The sequence below is a fragment of the Neodiprion pinetum genome, chromosome 4 (assembly GCF_021155775.2).
Source record: "Neodiprion pinetum isolate iyNeoPine1 chromosome 4, iyNeoPine1.2, whole genome shotgun sequence".
Taxonomy (NCBI): domain Eukaryota; kingdom Metazoa; phylum Arthropoda; class Insecta; order Hymenoptera; family Diprionidae; genus Neodiprion; species Neodiprion pinetum.
In genome coordinates, this window is record NC_060235.2 from 15,508,572 (window position 1) to 15,533,723 (window position 25,152).

At 39.1% G+C, this 25,152-nt stretch overlaps 3 protein-coding genes and 1 pseudogene across 3 annotated transcripts; 3 read left to right on the top strand and 1 right to left on the bottom strand.

The window, feature by feature from the left end:
• Positions 1–207: 207 nt before the first annotated feature.
• LOC138190867 (uncharacterized) lies at positions 208–918 on the top strand. Its single transcript, XM_069135398.1, has one exon. It carries the CDS (start codon positions 208–210, stop codon positions 916–918), a length of 711 nt encoding a protein of 236 aa, XP_068991499.1.
• A 6,053-nt stretch (positions 919–6,971) lies between these two features.
• Positions 6,972–8,342, top strand: LOC124217279 (zinc finger BED domain-containing protein 5-like). The gene has a single exon (XM_069135399.1). The coding sequence runs from the start codon at positions 6,972–6,974 to the stop codon at positions 8,340–8,342; it is 1,371 nt and encodes a 456-aa protein (XP_068991500.1).
• A 1,007-nt stretch (positions 8,343–9,349) lies between these two features.
• Positions 9,350–10,273, bottom strand: LOC124217280 (uncharacterized). Its single transcript, XM_046622688.1, has one exon. It carries the CDS (start codon positions 10,271–10,273, stop codon positions 9,350–9,352), a length of 924 nt encoding a protein of 307 aa, XP_046478644.1.
• A 4,960-nt stretch (positions 10,274–15,233) lies between these two features.
• On the top strand, positions 15,234–16,190 carry LOC138190752 (uncharacterized; annotated as a pseudogene).
• Positions 16,191–25,152: the final 8,962 nt, after the last annotated feature.

The window sequence follows — 25,152 nt, forward strand, 5'->3', positions numbered from 1 at the left end:
AATAAAAAATGGGTATTGTATATGACAGATTGTCCAAAAAGAGTTATATTAGTCAGTCACCATGTCCCGATCAAGTCAGTCATCGATCGATTCCCGAACCGCTAACACGTCGAAACGTGGAGTTCCTGATAGCTTTGGGTCTAAAGCTGACACCTTTTGGAAAAGGAATTTCCGACAAATAAAACTGCGATTCTGCTGTTTCGTTGTATGCTACGTACCATCGACGAGAAAATTTTGAGCATTCAAACATCTGTCGTCTTTGACGAATCAATCGCCCACCAAGAAATACACGCACACAAACCGTACGCATCGTCAACTTTCAACAACAGCGATGAGATTCGAATCACCGTTCAGCATCAGGATTTATGCGTATTACCGAGCAAGAGTTCGCTGCATATCTCTGGAAAATTGCTCAAATCGGACGGCACTGCAGCAGCGATCACAACTTTAGTCAATAACGCAATCTGCCATTTGTTCGAAGACGTACGGTACGAACTAAACGCTGTAGAGATTGATAAATGTAAAAACGTTGGTCTGACCAGCCTGCTGAAAGGTTTCGCTTCGCTCAACCCTGGTCAAAGTTGGCTTATGGAAAATGCTGGATGGCTCGATGTTCAGGAAACGAAAAAATTAACTGATGCCGATGGCAACTTTGACGTAGTCATTCCCTTGAGCATGATATTGGGCTTCGCTGAAGACTATCGCAAGATTGTCGTTAACGCGAAACACGAGCTGATTCTTACAAGATCAAAAAGTGATTTAAATGCCATCGTTCAAAATCAAGACGAAGACTTTAGAATCGTGATCGATCAGATGGAATGGTTAGTACCCTATGTGAAGCTCTCGGATCAACGAAAAATCGCACTGTTGAATTTCATTGAAAAAGATGTACCAGTCTCCATGAGCTTCCGCAGTTGAGAGTTGTACGAATATCCTTTGCTACCGGCAACCACGAAACACGTTTGGACTGTGAAAACGTCCACCCATTTGGAAAAAACGCGATTTGTCATGCTCGGTTTTCAAACGAATCGAAAAAACAAAGCCGGCAAAAATGGCAGTCATCTTGATCACTGTAACATTACTGACGTCAAGCTCTTCTTAAATTCCGAGTATTATCCGTACGGTAACCCGAACTTGGACATGAGTCACAATCGCTTTGCATTACTGTACGAGATGTACGCAAACTTTTAAGCCACCTATTACGGTAAAGAATCTGAGCCTCTATTGACGAAAAGCGAATTTCTACAGTACGAACCTTTGATTTTCATCGACTGTACGAAACAAAACGAGGCTCTGAAATCTGGACCGGTAGATGTTCGTATCGAATTTGAGGCTAAAAATAACTTTCCTACTGGTACATCTGCCTACTGTTGATTTTATATGATCGTATAATTAAATATAACCCGCTGAGCGGTGGGGTGAGGAAATTGGTATAAAAACCTTGAACGTTCTGACAATCGATTCAGTATTTTTCACGATGGAGTTCATAGTCGACGTACAAGTATTCAGAAGACCGGGTCCCGGTTTTACACCAAAAGAGTTAGCAGTTGTGTCACTCCACGAAAATACGAACCCGTCAATTTTTCTCTTCGAACCTCCGTACGATTGGATTTATTCACTCGCTCCATTCAAAAGCGAAAATTTGTGGCTGTCACGGAATTATCATGGACTATCCTGGGAAGGTGGTGATTTACCTCTCGAGAAGCTCGACTTCACCATCGAATGTATGTCGCTGCGTGATGCTTCAACAGTTTACGTAAAATGTTTGGAGAAGAAAAGTTGGCTGCAGAAAATTCTGGGTGAAAAAGTTGAAGTCGTTGATTTGATGGATTTGGGTTGTCCGTCGTTGCAGAAATTGAATAAAATGTCAGACACGAATTCAAACTGTACGCATCATGCTATATTGCGTCCAAACTGTGCAGCTCAAAACGTATTATTACTGCGAAATTTTTTACTCAAACACAAAAGACAATCGGTATCTACTTGAACAGTTATTCATTCTCATTGCCTAAAGCATGGGTACGATACCGTTGAGTAAGAAAATTGTAATTACACTCATATATCAGCATTATGAATTTCATGTAAAACTGTAATCTTCAGTTGTTTTTTTCAATAAAATATTTTGCATCGTCAATATTAACCGTTAATTTAGAACCTCTGTTCTGCTAGTTAAGAGTTTATTTCAGAACCTTCCAGAATCCAACGTTGCACCGCAATCCGTTGGCGGCAGGCCGCTCACCGTCAAGTCGAAACTCGTCGAACGATTCCGAGTATTGTTTTCGTCGGACGATTCCGAGAATTGTTTGTCTAAAATTCGTTCAAGGCCAGAGCGGGTCTTTCAGAATTCAACGTCGCACCGAAATCCTTTGACCGCATGCCGCTCACGGTCGAGTCAAAACACGTCGGACGATTCCGAGTATTGTTTTCGTCGGACGATTCCGAGAATTGTTTGTCTGAAATTCGTTCAAGGCCAGAGCGGGTCTTTCAGAATTCAACGTCGCACCGAAACCCTTTGACCGCATGCCGCTCACCGTCGAGTCGAAACACGTCGGACGATTCCGAGTATTGTTTTCGTCGGACGATTCCGAGAATTATTTGTCTGAAATTCGTTCGAAGCCAGAGCGGGTCTTTCAGAATTCAACGGCGCGGCGCACCGAAATCCTTTGACCGCATGCCGCTCACCGTCGAGTCGAAACACGTCGGACGAATTGTTTGTTGCGTGATATTGCGTGATATTGCTTGATACAAAATAAACAATACGGTATTTGATACTGCTTAAAGATAACGAATAATGATAAATGAAAATGTTTCTCCCATTAATCTTTAATATGTATAATGACTGGCAACGTTGATAATTGAAAATACCTGTAACGTCTTATTGACCATCTTGCACGCATTTCTCGCTCTTTGTCGGCACCTGGCGAGGTGTTCAACTCGATATTTTCGCCTGTCATTTTACAAATACGATCCTAAGGGTTCAATCTAAAGAATCATTTGTATGCTAGTTCTCTATCAATGAGACACCTTCGGCAGTTTTTTATGCACGTTTAACATCACCTGGCGCTACATTTTCACCAACCGAATAGCCTGGTAATATTATTATCGAATTTAGAATATAATTGCTCGATCAAATGAACTTACCTAAGTGAAGTTCGATCGAGATTATGATGAGAGTCTCGTTCGAAATGATTACAAGGTAGTACCGCTACGTCTCGCACGATGTCGCCACAATCTTCAGAATATAAAATTCGCAACCCATTCTTCCTTCTTCCTCCCGCTCTCCCGCTCATGCTTCATTATGTTTAAAGTATAGCATTTATATATACAATAAAAAATGTCAGGGTAGGGTAAAAACAAATTTTCGCTGCCAGAAAATTAGCACACTGGGAGGGTTGTAATCATTTCGAACGAGACTCTCATCATAATTTCGATCGAACTTCACTTAGGTAAGTTCATTTGATCGAGCAATTATACCAAGAGTCTCGTTCTCCAGATTACAAGGTAGATGTTTAGAGAATCTTAGGTTTTTTTTTTTTTTTTTTTTTATTTTATATATAAAGCCTCTGGAGGCCCTTCAACTCTCAGAATTTTCACATATGTGGATAATTATCAACTATTTTTAATGGTAACATAAATATGGAAGAATATACTATGTGCTTATTATTGTAAGAAGGAAGCAAAACCGTTTTAAGACTAGCAATAGGTCTGTTGTAATATTTGGCAAACACCTGGGATTCTTTAAACCAGGACTTCCCAACCGGTGTGGCGCGCCCCCCTGGTGGGGCGTAGAGAAATAGCAAGGGGGGCGCAACACGCGTTTGCAATTTCGAAAGAAAATTAATTTAACTGATTTTAACGCGTATATTATAACGTCATAATATCACAGTGATTGATTCCGTCTAGTCCGGGAGTTAACGACAGAAATTTCCGGGTCATTTTCGCAAGCTTCATTTTTTTTTGCATGAGTTATGTTTGTAACGTATAATAATAATCTGAACGTCTGCCGGCGCACCCCCGCGACAGGGGGTTAAGGGAGGGTTACAATTGCAGCAAAAAATCGACAAAAAAAATTTATAGCCGCATACGCGAAACTGATTTTACGTACCAGTTGAAACATAAGAAGCTTAGAAATCATCGTCTGCCACCTAAATTCCGCAACAAAATTCGTCTGCCACCCACGCAAGTAAGCGCAAAAAAAATAGTAAAAAAATTTATGCCCGCAAGGATGAAATTGATTGAAATGCTTCTTTTTATATCAGCAAACACAAAAATAATAGTCTGCCACTAATAAGATACCGCGAAGGTCGTCTGCCAAGCGTATGAAGTTGCGTTCGGCATGCAGCGCGCGAGCACCGCGGCCGAGACCGCGGCTACGACGCTGCATCTTTATCGGCCTGAAAGACGATCGTTGTTATAAATTGTTCAACGGCTATCATAAAGTTGTTTTTTTTATGTTATATGTATACAAATGTTTGTTCAGTGAATTAATTTAAAGTCTGGTAGAGACCTTTTAGTTTGAAAATTAAAAATATATTGATTTGATAAAATGCTTTAAGATAAAAATTAGATATTACTGTTTTACAATGACATTCGGAGATAATTATTTATTGATTTTTATTTTATTATGTACAAGAATCTATATTTATTATGTACACGTATAATGATGCTGATCTTGTTTAACAGCCGTAATTTTATAACCATTCATCCATATCTCATTGGTCGATAGAATCATCCGTTTCATCCAATATTATATCGGAATCCTCAATATCAGAGTTATTGATTTCAGGATCGTCTTCTTCATCTGACTGACCTTGGTCTTGCTCTGTATTCGTTTCTTTATCTGTAAATATAATAATTTATTAATGGCTATATAATTATTTTTATATAAATTTTTATGTTTTTGTATAATACCTTGATTTTCTTCAGAGTTGATTGCTATATCATCGATAATACCTTGATTTTCTTCAGAGTTGATTGCTATATCATCGATGGATTTCGGCAATTGATTTCCTTCGAACCATTCGAAAACAAGTTTATCTTCTGATTCTTGCCAACCATAATCAGTGGGTAAAAATTCCGTCGGTTGCGGGAGATAAGCATGCCTCCAAAGATGTGCAATATATGCGGTTCGTTTCAATTGCTTTTGCAGCTCAGCTTTACAAGGTGGTAATACTGCTCCATCGACATTTTTTGCGTTGGTCCGGAAGATTTCGTCGCCCTCATTTATTTTATAATTTTTCATAAAAATAGCTACACGAGCTTCATTGACGTCAGCTATCTTTTTTAACCCATACATACGGCATACAAATTCTTCGATAACTGTATAAACTGCTGATAAGTCGCCAGTGTTTAAATCACTGATACTTTCAAAGGCAGCTATGTACCTATCAGAGTTCCTTAACATAGTAAATGGGCGATTTTTACCTTTTCGGTAAAAAGATGGGTTATAGTCGCAGCCCGTCAATGCGTGGAAAGCTGGTAACGCATTACACAACTTTTCTCCTAATTTATTGTACATTTCTCTGACATTGACAAATCTTTGCGAATTGCCAACGCCAACATGCATCCACAACTTTACGTCGTTCCTTATGTGTGTCATATTGCCCAGCAATATGATAACATTTTTGCGAATTTCATCACTATATTTAAGCCTCCATTTTCACGGAAAAGATCTAGCGTAACTATCCACGAGAATTTATTAAATTAATTATATTAAACAAATGTGTAATATAAAAAAACAACTTCATGATAGCCGTTGAACAATTTATAACAACGATCGTCTTTCAGGCCGATAAAGATGCAGCGTCGTAGCCGCGGTCTCGGCCGCGGTGCTCGCGCGCTGCATGCCGAACGCAACTTCATACGCTTGGCAGACGACCTTCGCGGTATCTTATTAGTGGCAGACTATTATTTTTGTGTTTGCTGATATAAAAAGAAGCATTTCAATCAATTTCATCCTTGCGGGCATAAATTTTTTTACTATTTTTTTTGCGCTTACTTGCGTGGGTGGCAGACGAATTTTGTTGCGGAATTTAGGTGACAGACGATGATTTCTAAGCTTCTTATGTTTCAACTGGTACGTAAAATCAGTTTCGCGTATGCGGCTATAAATTTTTTTTGTCGATTTTTTGCTGCAATTGTAACCCTCCTTTAACCCCCTGTCGCGGGGGTGCGCCGGCAGACGTTCAGATTATTATTATACGTTACAAACATAACTCATACAAAAAAAATGAGGCTTGCGGAAATGGTGCAATGAAATCTGTCGTTAACTCCCGGACTAGTCGGTATCAACGTAGCCACGTAGCGTCGCTGCTGGACAAGTTTCGACCAGTAATCGCGGGAGGAGCGGGCGCCGGGCGGCCGGCGGAACTTCTCGCTTCTCGCTTCGGTCCGCTCCGGCCCGAAGTGATTTGTTAATTGCATACACAAGTTAATAAATATTGAAGTTTTGTTTTTAATACACATCTGTCATTAAAAGGTAAGTTTGTGTAATATTAGTTCATTAGTTAGGTAACAGACATATTTAATTAAATGTAATGACCAATTTATTTTTATAGACTCAAAATGGCAGCAAAAAAGAGAAAATTTTCTGAAGATTATATTAAATATGGATTCATTTTTATTGAAAAAGACGACATACAATTGCCTCAGTGTGTTATATGTATGAAAGTTTTAAGTAATGATAGCATGAGGCCCAATCGCCTTCAAAGACATTTGACCCAGCAACATCCTACTCTGACAGCGAAGTCGAAAGAGTTTTTTTCTTCTAAAGCTGAAGTACTCAAGCGCATGAAATTGGATAAGTCAGGAAGTTATCACAAAGGAGTGTCACAGCATGTCAAAGCTTCATTTGAAATAGCTTATTTGATTGCGAAGCTAAAAAGAAACCTCATACCATCGGCGAGGAATTAATCAAACCATGCGTTTTAAAAGCTACACAGATAATATTAGGAGAAGAATCAGAGCAAAAAATGAAATCGATTTCTCTGTCGAACAACACAGTGCAGCGTAGAATCGATGATATTGCAGCAGATATAAAGTCACAAATAATTAACAAACTAAAATTGTCACCATTTTTTGCCATTAGTTGCGATGAATCCACAGACATAACTAATTATGCACAGTTAATCGTTTATGTTCGGTACATCAGCGGAGATATAATTGAAGAAGAGATTTTGTACTCTCAATCTTTGACAGCAGGCACTAAATCTGAAGACATATTTAATTCAATATCTGACTTCATTAAAAAAAATGATTTGGATTGGAATAAACTCATTGGACTTTGCACAGATGGGGCTCCTGTAATGATAGGTGTCCGATCGGGCCTAGCTCAAAAACTCAAGGAAAAGAATCCTTCGATAGTTAGCACACATTGTGTTATTCATAGACAAGCTTTGGCTTCAAAAACATTGCCACAGAATTTACGCCAGATTTTAGATTCGGCCATACAAATCGTAAACTACATCAGGAGCAGTGCTTTGAACAGTCGATTATTTACTTTACTTTGTGAGGATCTCGATTCTGATCACAGAGTTCTTCTTTTTCACACAGAAGTACGCTGGTTGTCCAAGGGCAACATGCTAGCTCGCCTTTACGAATTGAAAGAAGAGGTCATCCTATTTCTTGAGTTCAAGGAAAAAAATATTTTTTTGCAAATGTTCAAAAATGAACAATTTCAATGTAAGTTGGCCTATTTGGCTGATATATTTGACACCTTAAATCAGCTGAACTTGAAGCTTCAGGGCCAAAACGGCACTTCAATAAGTAACTATGATCATATTCAAGGTTTCATATCAAAACTTCAACTTTGGGATCAAAAGGTGTCTGCTGAAAATTTATTATGTTTTTCTCGGCTATACGAAGCAATTAAAAATAAAAAACTGGACGAAGATTTGAAAATTGAAATAATTACTCACTTGCAGACCTTGGTGAGCGAATTCCAACATTACTATCGAGACATAAATTCAGAATCACCAATATGGCACATGACCAGAAACCCATTTGTTGTCGATGTTTTACAATTACCAGAAGAAGTACAGGAAGAATTTCTAGAAATGAAAGCTGATTCGACCATGAAAGATGACTTCCATCTCTTGACATTGGAGAAGTTTTGGATAAAACGATTCCTTATTAATCCAAAAGTTGCTTCTCTTGCTTTGCGAATACTTCTTCCGTTTTCTTCAACATATATGTGTGAGACAGGTTTTTCAGCTTTGGTTTTAATTAAAACTAAGCAGCGAAATCGTCTTGCCGTCGACAGCGATCTGACAATAACTTTGGCAAAAACTGTACCTAGAATCGACAAGCTAGTACAGAACGTGCAAGCTCAAGTATCTCACTAGTAATAATATTAATATTCATTTGAAAATACATAAAAGTTGTAATTGATAAATAAATCATATTAAAATAAAGTGCGTTTGTTTTATTGCCACGAAAAATATTATTTTTGGGGGGGGGGGGGGGGGCATGAAAACGTTATTTATATTACGGGGGGGCTTGACACAAAAAAGGTTGGGAAACCCTGCTTTAGACCATCCCGCGGCTGACTTAATTATATTAATATCGATACCCTTCTTTAAGGCTGCAGAAGTGGATGCGTGTCTAGTACTATGCGCGGAATATTCCTCGCCAATCCCACTCCGAGCTAGCATACTCCTGATCCACCTGCTAATAGTTTGCGACGAAGCCGCTCTGTACGGTTTTTTACTTGTAATTAGTAACGTATTGCAATTGCCTCTTAGGGGCTTAGTCCTTTCGATATACCGCTCTAGTACACTTGCTATACATAGTTTAGGCTGCTGCTCAAAGCGGGGCAACAACAGAAGAGGTTGACTAGACCCAGGTTTTGGAGTCTTCAAAATATCCGTAACCTTGACTTCGAATCCGTCACGAGTTTCTTTAATATTGCTAAGTTTAATAGAAGCCAGAGTCTGTACCCTTTGCGCAGTTACCAAGGCTAACAGCGTGACTAGCCTGACAGTAAGATCTTGTAGACCCAATTTTTCTAAAGGAAACATTTCTGAAATCTTGTTTAATACTGGGGTTATATCCCAGGTTCTATCATACTTGGGTTTACAAGGTCTTGTTTTGAAAACACCCTTGAAAAATCTGCCAATTTTCGGGCTTTTTCCTATATTCTCGTTAGATATTAGTGAAATCGCTGCTCTGCAGGAATTAAGGGTACCATATGAAGCACCTGCTTCATAGCGTTCCGTCAAAAATTCCAATACTTGGTTTTCATGACCCGTAAATGGATCAATTTTGAATTTTCCACAAAATTGTATCCAAGCCTTTAATGGACCACTATATTGCTTAATAGTGTTATCTGCCAGAGAAGCGATGAGGAGATCTATCGTTGCATCTGCAACGTTTTTTCGTTTGTAGGCCTCGCCGATAACTTTCCTACAACTAAAGCCAGCGTTCTGGCTAGAGGATGCAACTGGGACCTACAAGGAGATGACAGCAAATTAGCCGATGGCTTCAAAATAATCGGTTCATTGACCAAAATGGACCTAAACAGAGGGTACCACGGCTGCGTCGGCCAATATGGGACGACAACCATACCCTCCGCCTCATCTTGAATTAATTTTCTTAATACCCTCAGGATGAGAGCAAATGGAGGGAATGCATAAAAACGCCATTGGGACCAATTTAAAGTAAACGCGTCGATAGCCTGTGCCTCTGGATCCCTCTGCCAAGCACAAAATTTGATGCATTTTGTATTACTTCTAGAAGCAAACAGGTCGATTTCTGGTACTCCAAAAGACCTTTCAATCATACTAAAAGCGTAATCTGCCAGCTCCCATTCAGTATCAATATTTTTAATCCTTGAACTTCTGTCCGCCTCTACATTCTCCTTAGACGGAATGTACGTTGCAAAAAGCCATATATTTCTCTTTTCACACCAACGCCAGATATCTTTAGAAACCTTATTTAAGCCTGGGTATTGCACTCCCCCCCTTCTGTTAACGTAAGAAATTGCCGTAGTATTATCGATCCGGAGTAGGAGTTCACAATTGCTCAAATCCCTAGCAAAGCACTTTAAGGCCATAAAAGTCGCTATGAGTTCTAAACAGTTGATATGTAAGTTCATCTCAGAGCTTTTCCAAAACCCGTGGGCTGTATTCCCCTCGCAAAACGCACCCCATCCAGTAGTAGATGCGTCTGAAAAAATTTCTTTTTGAAATTTGAACTTTCTAACTGGATTAACCGCAAGTGTTATATTAACCTTCCACCAAGCAAAATCCTCTTGCAGCCATTCGGGAAGAAGCATTTGAGCCTCGTAATTTCCTTCATTTACTAATAGAGATAAGTATTTGGCTCGCTCAAAATTTTTTGAGTAAAGCCAGCCATATTTGATAGCCGGACAACAAGAAGTTATAATGCTGATGAAGTGAGCGAAATCACGGATTTTGCACACTTTCTTTGAACTAAAAAGCACGATAAGTTTTCGGGTTCTATCTCGTTTCTCCTGAGGTAGTTCTAGTGTTAGATTTTCTGAGTTTAAGATAAATCCTAGGAATTTACACTACGTGCTGGGTGTGAGATTACTCTTTCTGTTATTAACGATAAATCCCAAAGACTCAAATATATCTACTGTGCTCTTCACATTGTCCAAACAGGATTTATAATTATCCCCGATGCATAGGATGTCATCTAAGTAGGCAACTGATAAGAACCCCCTGCTACGCAGCCAATTAAGCACAGGCTTAAGGACCTTAGTAAAGACTCTAGGTGCTGAGGAAAGTCCAAACGGCAGGCAAGTGAATTCATATAATTGCCCTTCGAACGAAAATCTCAAGAATTTTCTACATTTCTTACTAACAGGAATTAAAAAGTATGCATCCTGCAGGTCTAAATTGGCCATAAAAGCTCCCAAAGATATCAAGCGCGTGGCCGAACGTATATCCTCCATCTTAAAATGTTCGGTGTCAATAAAGGTATTCAACTTTTTCAAGTTTAATATGAATCTGTCAGAACCGTTTGGTTTCGGGGCTAAAAAATAAGTAGAAATAAATTGGCCTGGGCTGTAAGAGCACCTTTCAACCGCTCCTAGCGTTAGAAGATGGTTGATCTGTTCCTTGTGCTTAAGAAATTCTTCAGGATTAAACGAGGGTTCTGAAGGAATATATGCTTGATTAGGGGGTTTACTGAACTTTAGCTCGTACCCCCGTACACAAGCCAAAACAAATTTGTCTGACGTAATATTCTTCCAGATTTTAAAGAAGTTAGATAGCCACCCAGCGATCTTTCTTACCGCTATGGTTTCTGTTGAAGACTGGGTTGACTGTTCTGGGACCGAGCCTGTGTCTGGCCCCGAGGCTGATTCTGGAACGACCTGCCTGTCGGATATTTCCCGGCTTTCGGTGGAAAGCGTTTGTTGCTTGTCTGCTGGTTGTTCGACTGATAGTTGCCCGCCTGAGAGCTGCCCTGGAATCTCGCAGACGGGCTCTTCCAGTTTACCGACGTTGATTGACGCAGCGGCGGCTTTTTTGTTGATGGTTGGGGATTCAAATCCAATCCCACCTTCTCAATAGCCTTAGCAGACTTTAATTTGTCTACCAAGTTTTCACCAAATAGAAATTCATCAATACTTGAATTTTCCAGCACTGCCTTAGCCTTTTTTTCCAGGAAAGGCAAGATATAAGCCCTTCGGGCTACAGCTTCTTGATGATGTCCCTCCGAGAGCAGCTTTCCTGCGTCCAGAAGCAATTCCAGTATTTGCATTCTGTCTAAGCCCTCGTTTTCTTTCTCATTGAGAATGAGCGTAGCCGCAGTTCCTATGGCGGACAAGGCTGAGCCAATAGTATTCTGAGAATCAGCGAAGTGCTTATCTCTCCTTTTGGATGTCTCGTTCAACGAGGCTGAGACCTCTGGGTTCAGACGCTGAGCTTCCAAGGGGCAATTCCCAGTTCTGGTATGCTTATCCAAGAGTTCTTTTTTGTTCTCCTTGCTTATACCCCCACGGATCCAGTTTTTCCACCTTGAAGCTAATTCTGGATGGAATTGAACTTCATTTGCTGCAGCCAAAGACGCATCATCTCCTAGGAGTTTTAGCGTTTCTTCATCCAGTTTCTGGATTTCTGGTGAAGCCATATTCGCTTCTAGCAGACCGACTGTCAAATTAGAAGAGAGATCCTCTAAATTTTTCTTTTGTGACGAAGTGTCTTCGTCTCTGACAGAGGGTTCTGCAAGAACGAGAATGCATCTAGGTTATGTTTGGTCCGTTCGGACTTTTACATGACTCTACACCAAAATGCACGGATACTGAGTCACAGACTTGTGAGAGTACCGCCAAGGGGGATGGAGATGCCCTGAAACTGCGTGTTCACCTCTTACCTGTAACCGGGGCCTGATTCTGCCTCTGTAAAACCGATTCTCGATCTGTTTCGCTGGATTCCGCCGCCATCGACGGACGTTCGCGTCGGCGCTCGATTTTTTCCTCCAGCTTCTTCAGTCTTCGCCAAAGTCTGTCGCAATCCTCCTCCCGGGATTCTCGCGACCTTTTCCTTGACTTGGGCATGTTTTTCTTTCGTCGTTAGTTTATTTTTTCCTAGATTTCTTGAAGAAAACCTTTTCGAAGAAGTGACGCCACCACGCACAAAGAACGTAATGAAGCATAAGCGGGAGAGCGGGAGGAAGAAAGGAGAATGGGTTGCGAATTTTATATTCTGAAGATTGTGGCGACATCGTGCGGAGAGTAGCGGTACTACCTTGTAATCTGGAGAACGAGACTCTCGGTATGATTACATACTGCTACACTAAAAACCAGCGCTCTTGAAATCGGTCTCCTTCAACTGATTTTTCAACTCTTCGCGGCCGTACTACGCCCATACCGACCAGTGAAAAACTGCCAGGCATCCGAATCAATTTACGTTGATGCTAAGGCAGACTGTTAAGGTGAGTTTAATCGATCTATAACAGGGAAACCTATTTTGGCTGCCAGCTCTCCGTCTATGATCAACCCATCTGCAGGTGATGAATAAACATTTTATTTTTGAATAGTTCATTTCACTGTGTTTTAACGGCATAGATATACTGTAACGTTCACGGAGTTTTGAGTGCTAGATTCACCTGTCAAACAACGTGTTAGTGAAATCTTTATCTTCATAATGGAATCTTCATTAATCAAATGATATCAGGAAACGGAGTTAGATTAATAACTAGAACAAAAATAACAAATACCGAACAAACAGCAGACGCAGGTTGTTACACCGTTGATGCGATTCACAGCGGCGGGTGGTTAAGCTATTCCTATATTCCTGCATCAATTAACATAATTCGTTAATAAGTTGGTTTAGTAGCAAGGAAGCAAGTTATTCAGATGAATCCATCCAGTATAATTAGAAAACATCAAATTGAATCAAGTTTTTGGCAATTTTGCCCAAAATTCATATGACCACAAACTTTGAAGAATTGAATCCAAATAATTTATCCTAAGGATTATAATCATAATAGTCGGAGAGCTCACGACGCATTTTTCATGAAGTGCTTGATGCATCACAAGACTTAGTTAAAAAATAATAGGCTGTATCTATCTCCAGTCTACACAACACTCATTTTATTATTTTAAAGTAATTAAAGCCTGGAAAAACTGTCTGCCTTTTTGTGGGAATTTTTCATAATATATGTATAATAAACAGGCTATAAAAATAGCAAACTGAATTAAACACTTTTTTTTTAAGTTTTCGAAATACAAATCTGGGTTTGTTTGCCCCGATGTTAACCCCTTAAAAAGTGTCTGCATTGTTTATTTTCTTATTCTATATCCACTTAGCTTTCGAATGGTTTTTTTACAATTTGTGAATCAAACACTTTTTTGAACGAATTTTGTTGCAACTTGCCTGTATGCGTAGTTCCAGATGTGCCCAGGTAGGCCAGGCAGATAGTCATTTACCTACTCATCGAGTCGACTGATACTTTTCAACAAAGTTTTTTGATGTATCAAGCACTTCATGACAAATGCGTCATGAGCACTTAAACTATATTTGTTTCTACGTAATTTCGCGGTACCGCTCTTGGTCCTTGATATTAGAGGCTTGATTTGTTTAACATTTACTTCTTCTTTACTCTAGGGAAGGCGATCTGAGATCGATTAATCGAAGAATCGATTATTTCGAGCAAACAAATCGATTTTTTAAATCGGTATTTTGTAGTGAATCGATTTTGTGAATCGATACTTTATCGTTTAAAATCGGGATTCGATTTTTTTATTTTGATGACAAGAAATATAGAACAGTCTAAGGTGAGTTGAATGTACTTATATAGTTGAACGAGGAGTCAATGCTTGGGCTATCGAGACTATATTTTATAGATGGTATACTATACACATGTAAAGACTGCTTTTTATTTAATTACGTACATACTCGCGAGATGGAGTGAGCTGAGTTTCTCCAGTTCTCCTGACTGCGGAAAAGATACGCAACAATTAAGTTTGTGATTTATGGTTTGCTGTAATTATTGACATTATTTGTTTGTTTACATTCTGATTGTATTTTTGTGATGTACTATCAATAGAAAGATAGCTTAATATTTCATAGTGCTTGATACAAACTAATACTTCATAAAAAGTAAGTAATTGATTGTTGGTTTTTATTTCTACGATATTTACACCGTACTCTTTTGTATTTATTTATCTATGTAACCTATTAACCAATTTCTTTTATCTCCATTAAAAACCATTCTCTAGTTATTTTTTTTTACGACGCAATTGTTGATTCTATTTTAATTTGTTCAGGTCGATTGAAGTTAGTTAATGTATGAGATATTATTTTTCTTTAAATAAATAAATTAATTGATACACATAAAATCATTCCTATTTTTTTCCTATTTAGTAATCCAAAGTATTTTTTCAGGATGTCAAATAAAAGCGATATATGGAATCATTTTATAAAAAAGGATTTAGGGGGAGTATGTAAATATTGCCACATGGAAGTAAAAACTAAAGAGAATACAACAAATTTAAGAAATCATTTACTCAGACGTCACCCACTGATTAAGACCGTAAGTCAAAAAAAGAAGAACGGTAGTGGTAGTGGTAATACTCAAAATGGTGATGGAAGTGGTCAAGTTAGTGGAACCTGTATTCTTTATATATAAATAACATTTTTCGTTTTTCTACGTATGAATGTCAAAAATAAAAAGTGATGCTCAACTAAACTAAATAACACTATTCTCTTCGTTTTAGGTTTCAGAGAGTGGCGCGACTTTAGATAACATTGCAGATTCTAGTAATGTTGATAATTCAGATACTGAAAGTGTGGCTTCAACTCATTCAACTGCTTCTGCATCAATTTCCAAACAGCAGACATTGACGTCTTGCGTTACAAATATAAAAGCATTTGGAGATAAGACATGAAACTTGAATTCATTATCCTAAAGTTGAGACGCGTACTAAATAAGCAATTATAATTTTTTTGTTTTTTTTTGTTCTCAGATAATGGTGTTAAGGCTGGACAAATAAATAATGCTATAGTATTCATGATAGCAAAAGATGGTTTGCCCTTGAATACAGTGGACAAAACAGGATTCAATTACCTGATGAAAACAGTGGCACCACTGTACAAAATTCCAGCTAGAAAAACAATGACTTATATGATTGACGATAAGTATGATGTTCTTTCAAGTCAGCTTAAACTGAAGATAGAAGAAGTCGAAGCCTTAAGTTTGACTGCAGATGTTTGGACTGACCCGCATAATAGCCAGAGCTACATGGGCTTAACTGGCCATTTTATACATGAAAATAAAATGATGAGCATAGTATTTGGTGTATCTGCTCTTACAGAACCTCACAACTCTGAATATTTAGCTCATGTAATTACGATGATGGCAGATAAGTAGAACATAAAAAGTGATAAAGTGATAGCATTATAAGCAAATTATATAGATAGCATTATAGCAAATATTGTCAAAGCTGTTACAATTGTTTACGGCAAAAATAAGCATATGCCGTGTTTCGCTCATACATTAAATCTAGTGGCATCGAAGCCATTTGATAATAAAGATGGATTAGAAGTAGCCAAAAATTTGTTAACAGCCGTTAAAGAAATTACTACATACTTTAAGCAAAATACAAATGCTGCCGACTCTTTGAAGAAAGCTCAAGAACACAAAGCAAAACCTTTGACACTTATCCAATCTGTTTGTACGAGATGGAATTCAGTTTTTTACCAGCTGGAACGATTTGTTGATTTGTCTGAAATAATTGCGCCAATATTACTGAAGTACCCGAAAGCACCTACGATGTTAACTGCAGGACAATTAGAACATATAAAAGACCTAATAAATATACTGAGACCGTTGGAAAGAATTACTAAAGAAATATCAGGACAAAATTAAGTAACTGTGAGCAAAATCATACCAATTGTATCTTGTCTTACTGAAACGTATAATGCAATAGGAACTTCAACTAACGTTGGTGCTAAAACAAAAACTTGGATTGTTGAAGGCTTGAAAAAAAGATTTGGAAGCGTCGAAAAGGTTCATTTATTAGCAGCGGCAACGATTTTAGATCCTAGATTTAAAAAAATTCATTTTACTGATTATATAGCCTGTTCCCGAGCAATAGATAGAATCAATACTCTGATTTTAGATGTTCAATCACAGCAACAAGTTCCGCAAGATAACCGTAAAGAAAATCAATACGAAGAAGAAAATGATGCAGAAAAAGGAATTTGGAATTTCCACAAGTTACTTGTGAAAAAGCAGCTCTCTTCATGCAACACGCTTGCCCAAGAAAGTCAGGGTTTGAACGAAGAGTTTAAACACTATTTATCGCAGGCAGTGGTGCATTTAAATTATGATCCTATACTCTACTGGCAAGAACAGAAAAATTCAATTTATCATCACGTTTACTCAACAGCTATGAAGTATATGTGTGTCGTGGGATCATCTGTACCTTGTGAGCGACTATTTTCTATAGCTGGCAATATTGCCAGTGATGAGCGAAACCGTTTGGATCCCGCTAGACTTGACAGACTTTTGTTCCTGAAAAGCTTGGACATTGAATACTGGGAACTGTGACTTTTATAATTTTTCAAGTATTTAATATTATGAAAAAATTTTATCTTAAGTAGAAGTTCATATACATGTAACGTTTAAGTACAGTTGTAATTGTTTAATTCATTAAAAATGATTAAAGATTGATTATTTTAGCGTCTTCCATGTTTTTTATAATTACATTCATATTGTGTCATAAATACGATCTGATGAAGTCGATAGAAAATCGATTTTCGAGAGATCGATTCTTGAAACTTCGATTTTTTATACTTCGATTCGAATCGATTTAAAAATCTATCTTTTTTCGAGAGAATCGCCTTCCCTACTTTACTCTCTCCTTGTTTTCCTGTAACGTACAACATCGCTTTGCTCTCTCCGTCTCTTTAAGTAGATGACGGGTCACGGCAGGGTATGGACACTCAACAGTTTTTGAGGCAAATTATTCGTCGGTGTGGACTGGGCTATAGCCAACATAATAACAGTTTTCACTAACAAAATTATAGGAATTTCATATTTTTTCCCACAATAGTTGGTACATGTTGATTACGACGACCTCTGTTGATACTTACAAACAATAATCAAACCTCCTTCAAACAGTTTATCATTAACATTAACTTCATACAAGCCAATTATCAAATCTCCAGAGGACGCCTCGATATGTCAGTGATACCACTTAAACTTAATATACGGGAATTTTACATCTTATTGTTGTGGTATGGCCCTGGTCCACTGCGCTTGAATAAGGAGTGGAGGGGAGGTCTAAGTGTCCATACCCTGGGTCACGGGCGCTCTGTCTGCAAGTACGATTTCGACGAACGTAAGTTATGGACTACCTCCCGATTAATACCGAAACTTTGGTCGCAAGCGAGTTAGCGAAACGTCACGAATCCGCAGTGGGTACTTAACGCACAGACACCTGATACCGTGCTTCGTACTTGATGTCTGGTGCGTTAGCGGTCCTTCCTCCTAAGTTATGACCGCGGCATCGTTGAAGCGGGATCAGTCGCGATGGTCCGCCGCCTACCGGTATGTCCGCGTCACTGCGGTCAACTGTTGGTGTATCGGAGTCGCTGTGGGCGTCCGTCGGTGAGTCGGCGTCACTGTGGGGGTCAGTTCAACAGTGCGTGGCGTGTAGATGTAACCAGCTCTGTTATAAATGTGTTCAGGCCGTATTAGATGGCCGAATACGTTTACAATACATGTATCTTTCTAGTTCATCAATGAAATATGAAAATATTTGATAATGGTTATCTTATTTAATTGATTTGTGCTTATGTCGATTCTGTTACTAGGATAAAATATAAATATGTCTGTATTCTGGTTACTAATAAATGCATTGTAATCTAGTACAATATTTAATCTACAAGGTGTTTATAAAAAAAACTGTCGAATTTTTTGCATTTGATAGGAAATAAAATTCTGAGACGAAAATTCCTCTGCCATTTTTGCATCTGACCCATAGATGATTAGTTATTAATGAATATAAGTAGCCAATCAGATGCACGCCGTAGCGATAAGAAGACGGGAGGGAGAGTACAAAGTACCGAGGGAGTGTTGTTAGCTATCTCGCACGGCAGTCCATGAAAGTAAAGGAGCTTTCACAATGGAAAATAGCATCATTTTCACAAATTATTCATTTTGTTTCAGATAAAAATTTTTAATTAAACAAAACGTCTTCAAAATTAATTTTTTTTTCTTATTCGCCCTTAAAGCTTCCGGTCTCTGGTAATTGTTTAGTCTCACGGTGCCCGGGTATTTGGGCATAAAATTAACGTGATTAAAATTTTATATTTACCGGAAGCCGTTCATAAAATTTATCTTCCTAGGTGTAGTGGTTTCTGATATTTTTTTTTTGCGCGGGGGGTTCTAAATGTAAAAACAAACAATTGAAAAAAACATCTTCCGAAAATGCCAATTTATCGTAAATTTCATCAAAAATAGAACTTAAAAAAAAATGTAAATGTTACTTTCTCCAGACCTTAGATTCTTTTCCCACACTTTTATACCCTGTATCCTCTTATCACTTCACGGTCTCAGTTCCCATAAACGCGTCAGCGAAATGCTCCCTCTGCCCCTGCACTGCAGCTAGCCAGTCCTTCGAATCCTTTTCCCCATAAACGCCCTCTCAAGTCTTCACTCATTCAGACAACATCCTATTCACCTCTCTCCCTTATTCCTCCCTCACGTCTGCTCGTTGCACTCTTCATGTCTTTGAAAATAAATCAAGTGTACACGCAAACATTCATCTCCTCAATGTAACTTCCTCTCCTTTCTTCTGATTCTATGTACGTTCGTATAGTCGACAGGTTACGAACCCGAAATAGGCTGAAATAACATCACGGCCGGGTGTGGATGCGGCCACCGATAGCCGCTCATCGTGATCGCTATCATCCACCTTGTAACAAAATTAAAAGAATTAAGTTAAATTAAGTTTAATTAATCTATATTAACAGAATTATGCTGAATGAAATGAATTATTCTGAATTATTTTGACCTTCGGTATTAATGTGTCACTCAAATTTTGAGTTTTTTTTTCTCGACTTATACCTCGCTTGAGCTTATTCGTAAATTCTTGTTCATCAACGAAAGATCTTATAAAATCACCGTATCGATGTGAATGACAGATCAGGTAAACTTCGGGTGGCGATTGAGTTCTTATTTAGATGCAATGATCAAATTGCAAGGAATCGTCGTTACGTACGTATAGCAGGTATTCCGTATACGACCCTGACCATTTTACGCTTTTTCAGTTAAATTGTTGTGACAGTCGTCACCTGAAAGAAAGACAGATTTGCATTCAATCATTTTTCTGCCCAATTCAACTGTCCTTCCTTGATTTTTCAAGCTACTTTATGAACGTAAAGTTGCGTATTGTAAGAAAAATTCGTAAAAACTCAATGATGTGAAATTATTATTTCAAAGATTTTGTATAGTATTTATTTGTTTCTCGTTTATTTTTCATCGAGGTCTTATCAAATTAAAATGATTTTATCCTAATCACCGTAGAATGTCGTTTATTCGGCCCTTGATTACCCGAAGCTCCGGAGTGAATATAATGCCATAAAATAGGGCACCGAACTCGTTGCAGCAGCCCGCATCAGCCGAGTAGTCCAGTCGGAATGTATATACCTGACTTCATTCGACAAAGAACTAAGGCTCGGTAATTTCTTACAGGTCCATTAGGTGCCAAGTAACAACATCAGTAAGTTTGCCCTAAAAAATAATTCCAGATTTGTCTACATATTTTTTTAGGCTGTTTTTATAAAAAAACGGTTCATACGAAAATTGTCCGTCGTTATTCTCTCAAATTAGACTCGTACAAGAATCGCGCATCGTTGTTAGTTTACTTGTAAATTGCCGCTATTATAGGCGCGGGTATCGAGCGTTTGTTCAATTGCTATCAATTCAGTGAATTTTCAATCGCACGTCCCAAAACGCATCCGATGTTCAGAAATTTCGGTTCTACAAGTTTGTTTTTCCGACCGATTCTACAGAAATCAGCCCTGCAGGGTTAACGCTTATGCTCTGCGGACGCGTTTAATAATAATAATAATAATTTTATTGAACCAGGTGTATATTTTATGGAAAGGGGTTTTTACATAAAAATCCTGCAGAGACTTATGTGAGTCGGTACACAGGCCTAGTATTCTTAAAACTAGATGAACATATGTTATTTAAGAAATAAAAAACAACTTATTAATAGAGACATAAAATATATTGTTACAAAGGGTGAAATCACCCGTTTTGCCCCCTCTTTAATGATCTAGTAGTCAGCATAGATAAAAGACGTTTATAAACCTCTTATGTCTTTAAAAAGAATAAGGTTGCTGCGCCAACCGATATTATTGTAAAAACAGTCTTGTTTCAGACTTTAAACAAGAAACACGTATATTGCATTAAAAGCATTTATCACGATATTTTTGTTCACGCCTTTGATTTGATAATAAGTAAACTCGCGGATCCATATTTTATTAACGTAACGCCTAAATCGTTACAATTGGTGTCAGAAGCGGGATCTTGAGTTCTTATTAATTGAGTCAATTCAGTGCGCGAACTTTAACTATGAGTAGCAGTCGTTTGACGCGCTCTCGTCGTCGGGAAACTAGCGGAGAAGAACCTTTTGTTATGGAGAATCCGCGGGTCCCTGAAACGATTCCTGCACCTTCAGTGGACTCTTTACCTGTCCCTACGATGGTCTCAGTCTCGCAAATCGACCTGCTGGAGATTATGAGACATCAACAAGAAGCTGCTACACAACAACAACAACAACTTGTCCAGCTGCTTCAAGAGCGACAGGAACAACGGAGGCGAGAAGCGGAGGCTCGAGAGCGTTCGGAAGCCAATCTTCAGGACCTTCTTCGGACGACTGTGGCAGCTCTTCAGTCCGTTCATCAAATGAGTGGCGCTGGAGAACCGGCTGTCACCCCACGAGGTTCCAGAGTCGTTACGCCGCTTCCCTCTCCTGTTCCTTCTCCTGTTCCCGTTCCCGCTGTTCGACAGGTCCGACATCCAGGACAGTTCCAGGATGTACGAGACTTAAGGTCTGTGCCTTTTACTAGGGGAGTAGTTGAATCCCCAATTGGTAGAGTAACGGTTAATAATGAGGTTGGCTTTTCCGAGCCTATGCCTCAAGTTCGACCTCAATATTCTCATTTTAATCAATTAAATAATTCAGGATTTCCTGAGGTTGCTTCTCAGATTAATGAGAAACCTCTTTTTCCTTTAAAACCGCCAATTTTTGACGGAAAAATACCATGGGCAGATTATGAACGCCAGTTTAATACAATTGCTAAACATAATCAGTGGGACTCCGCCATGAGGGCCCACAGTCTTGCCTCCTGTCTTCGAACGCCGGCTTTGAACGTTTTAACGGCGTTGTCTGAGGAAGAAATCTCTGATTATGAAAAACTTAGTTCTGCATTAAAGTTGAGGTACGGAAATGACCACTTAACAAAACTGTACACAGCACAATTACAGACAAGAAGACAAGGACGAGACGAAGACCTCGCGTCTCTTAGTCAGGACATTGAACGGCTTTCTCGTATAGCTTTGCCGGATCACGAGCCGTCTCGTAACTTATTAGCAACGCAAGCTTTTTTGAATGCGATTAATGATCCGGAAATTAAAATGGCCGTTGGAACGTCGGGCCTCACTTCTTTGCGGGAGGCAACCGCCAAAGCCCTCGAGGTGGAGGCAATGAGAAAGCAATATTTTGGGTTAAGCAAACTTCGTCGGATTGAGGTGTCTGAAAACACCTCAGGAAGACAGAGTTTTGAATACTCGGAGGAGCCAGAACCTAAAAATTATAAAAATAGAAATAACGGTAACAATTTTAAATCAAGAAATCGAGGTTCTTTTCAAAACCATCGAAACGAGCGTATAAATAAAAATGTGGTCGTGACAAGTCAAACAAGCTTGACTTGTATATTTTGTAAAAAAACAGGCCACGACGCCAATCATTGTTTTTTAATTAAAAAAATTAGTGGAAAGCCGATGCAAGGCTCGAATCCAAATTCTTATAATTGGCGTAAGAAAAATATAGGAAAAGGGGAAGCAGATCCTCAATCGAGTTCTTCAACAGGAACTCACTCAAAAAACTAGTTTCAGATGATTTATCAGGGCGAAAATCATCGCAGATTGTTAATAGTGAAAGCCCTCTTAGAGAACAGTTTTTAATTAGAAGTCTACGACAGTCTGGTCTTTACGCGCGCGGTACTGTAAATGGCGTCGATTGTCTATGGGTAATAGACACCGGCGCGGAAGTAACCGTAGTTCGATCGGATCTCTTTAAATCCGATGACCAGATTGTTCCCTCTTTTTCTCTGCGAACAGCCACTGGAGAGACGACCCCGGTTTTGAGACAGGCTACTGTCCAAATTAACCTTTTTGGGTGTATCGACTCTCCACATAAGGTTTTTATAGCAGATATAGAGGATGAAGGTATTTTGGGAATAGACTTTCTTACAGCTCATAACTGTGTTATCTCGACTAAGAGAAATTCACTAGCTTCAAACAATCGCGAAATAACTCTTTGTACAAATAGGAATGGAATTTATTGGACTCCTCCTAGAATTCGAGAAATAGAATTGTCGGAAGATGATTTGCAACAACATTTTCCTCTTCATTTACGGAGCCTTGTTGAGAAATCTTCGATTTCGTTGAATTCAGCTCAGGAAGAATCGTTTAAATCTCTTTTGCTAGGATTTATAGATTCTTTTGCCAAAGATAGTGGTGATAAGGGCCGATGTACTTCTGTCAAGCATAAGATCGACGTCGGAGAGAGTTCACCCATTAAACAAGCTCCTCGAAGAGTCGCTCTCAACGCCCGAGAAGAGGTGAAGAAGCTTGTGGAAGACATGTTAGCGAACGATGTGATTGAGCCATCGTCTAGTCCCTGGGCATCACCGATCGTCCTTGTTAACAAAAAGGACGGATCCAAACGATTTTGTATCGATTACAGGAAGCTGAACGATATAACGAAGAAAGATTCATACCCTCTACCCAGAATCGACGAGACACTCGACCTGATAGCTGGTGCAACTTGGTTCAGCACCATAGATCTTCAGAGCGGATACTGGCAGGTCGAAATGGATCCTCTAGATAAAGAAAAAACAGCTTTTGTTACGGGTTTAGGAGGATTATGGCAGTTCAAGGTTATGCCGTTTGGTTTGAGTAATGCCCCGGCTACCTTTGAACGAATGATGGAGGCTGTTCTCCATGGGCTCACGGGCAAAATATGTCTCGTTTATTTAGACGATATAATCGTTTTTGGCAAGAACTTTGAAGAAGAAGTTCAAAATCTCAGACAAGTTTTCGCTAGGTTGAAGCAAGCAGGTCTGAAAATGAGCCCGAAGAAATGCCATTTGTTCCAGAAAGAAGTAGGCTTCCTCGGACATATCGTTTTAGCACAAGGTGTGAAGACCGACCCATCTAAAATAGAAAAGGTTTCTTCTTGGCCGACACCTAAGAATAAAGAACAAATTCAAAGCTTTTTAGGCCTTTGTACGTATTACAGAAGATTTGTAAAAGGTTTCGCTAGTATAGCTAAACCTCTCCATCATTTGACCGGAATCAAGATTCCTTTTGACTGGACCCCGGAATGCGAAGAGGCTTTCAAGAAATTAAAAGAAAATCTTATTTCTTCGCCGATTTTAGCTTATCCAGAGGTCGAAATTCCTTTTATTTTAGATACGGATGCATCTCTTTCAGGAATAGGCGGGGTTCTGTCACAAATTCAGGGAGGTCAAGAGAGAGTGATAAGCTATTTCAGCAGAGTTTTGAGTAAAACTGAGAGGAATTATTGTGTCACTCGTAGAGAGCTTTTAGCTGTCGTTAAGACCGTAGTACATTTTCACCATTATTTGTATGGCAGGAAATTTTTAATACGTACAGATCATGCTTCTCTCAGGTGGCTACTTTCGTTTAAATCTCCTGAAGGTCAGGTAGCTAGATGGTTAGAAAGGCTCGGTCAGTACGATTTTGATATTCGTCATCGAGCAGGAATTCATCATGGAAACGCCGACGCTCTCTCTCGAAGACCCTGCGAGGAAATGCCAGAGTGTAAACAGTGTGCACGATTAGAGAAAAATCGTGACCCCTCTCTTTCAATACGGAAGATTTCTTTCGAAAATAACCAGGAGGAATGGAGAAAATCGCAACAAGAGGACGACACTTTGAATCAAGTGAAATCTTGGAAAGAAGCAGAAACTCGCCCAGACTGGCAGGATATATCTTTAGCCGAGCCAGATTTGAAAATTTATTGGGCTCAATGGGACTCTATTCTTTTAATTGATGGAATTTTATACCGAAAATGGGAATCTGCAGACTTGAAAGAAATCAGGTGGCAACTTTTGGTTCCCAGGTCACGAGTTCCAGAGATTCTTGCTCTTTATCATGATTCCCCTGCAGGCGGACATTTCGCTTCAAATAAAACTCTAGGCAGAATTCGCAACTTCTACTTTTGGCCCCGGTGCCGGATGGACGTTGAAGATTGGTGTCGAAGATGTCGAATCTGCACGGCAAAGAAAGGACCTCGAGCGAAGGGACAAAGCTCTCTTCAAATTTACAACGTGGGAGCTCCATTTGAAAGAATAGCGATGGACATTCTCGGACCTCTTCCGATAACCCATTCTGGAAATAAATATGCTTTGGTTA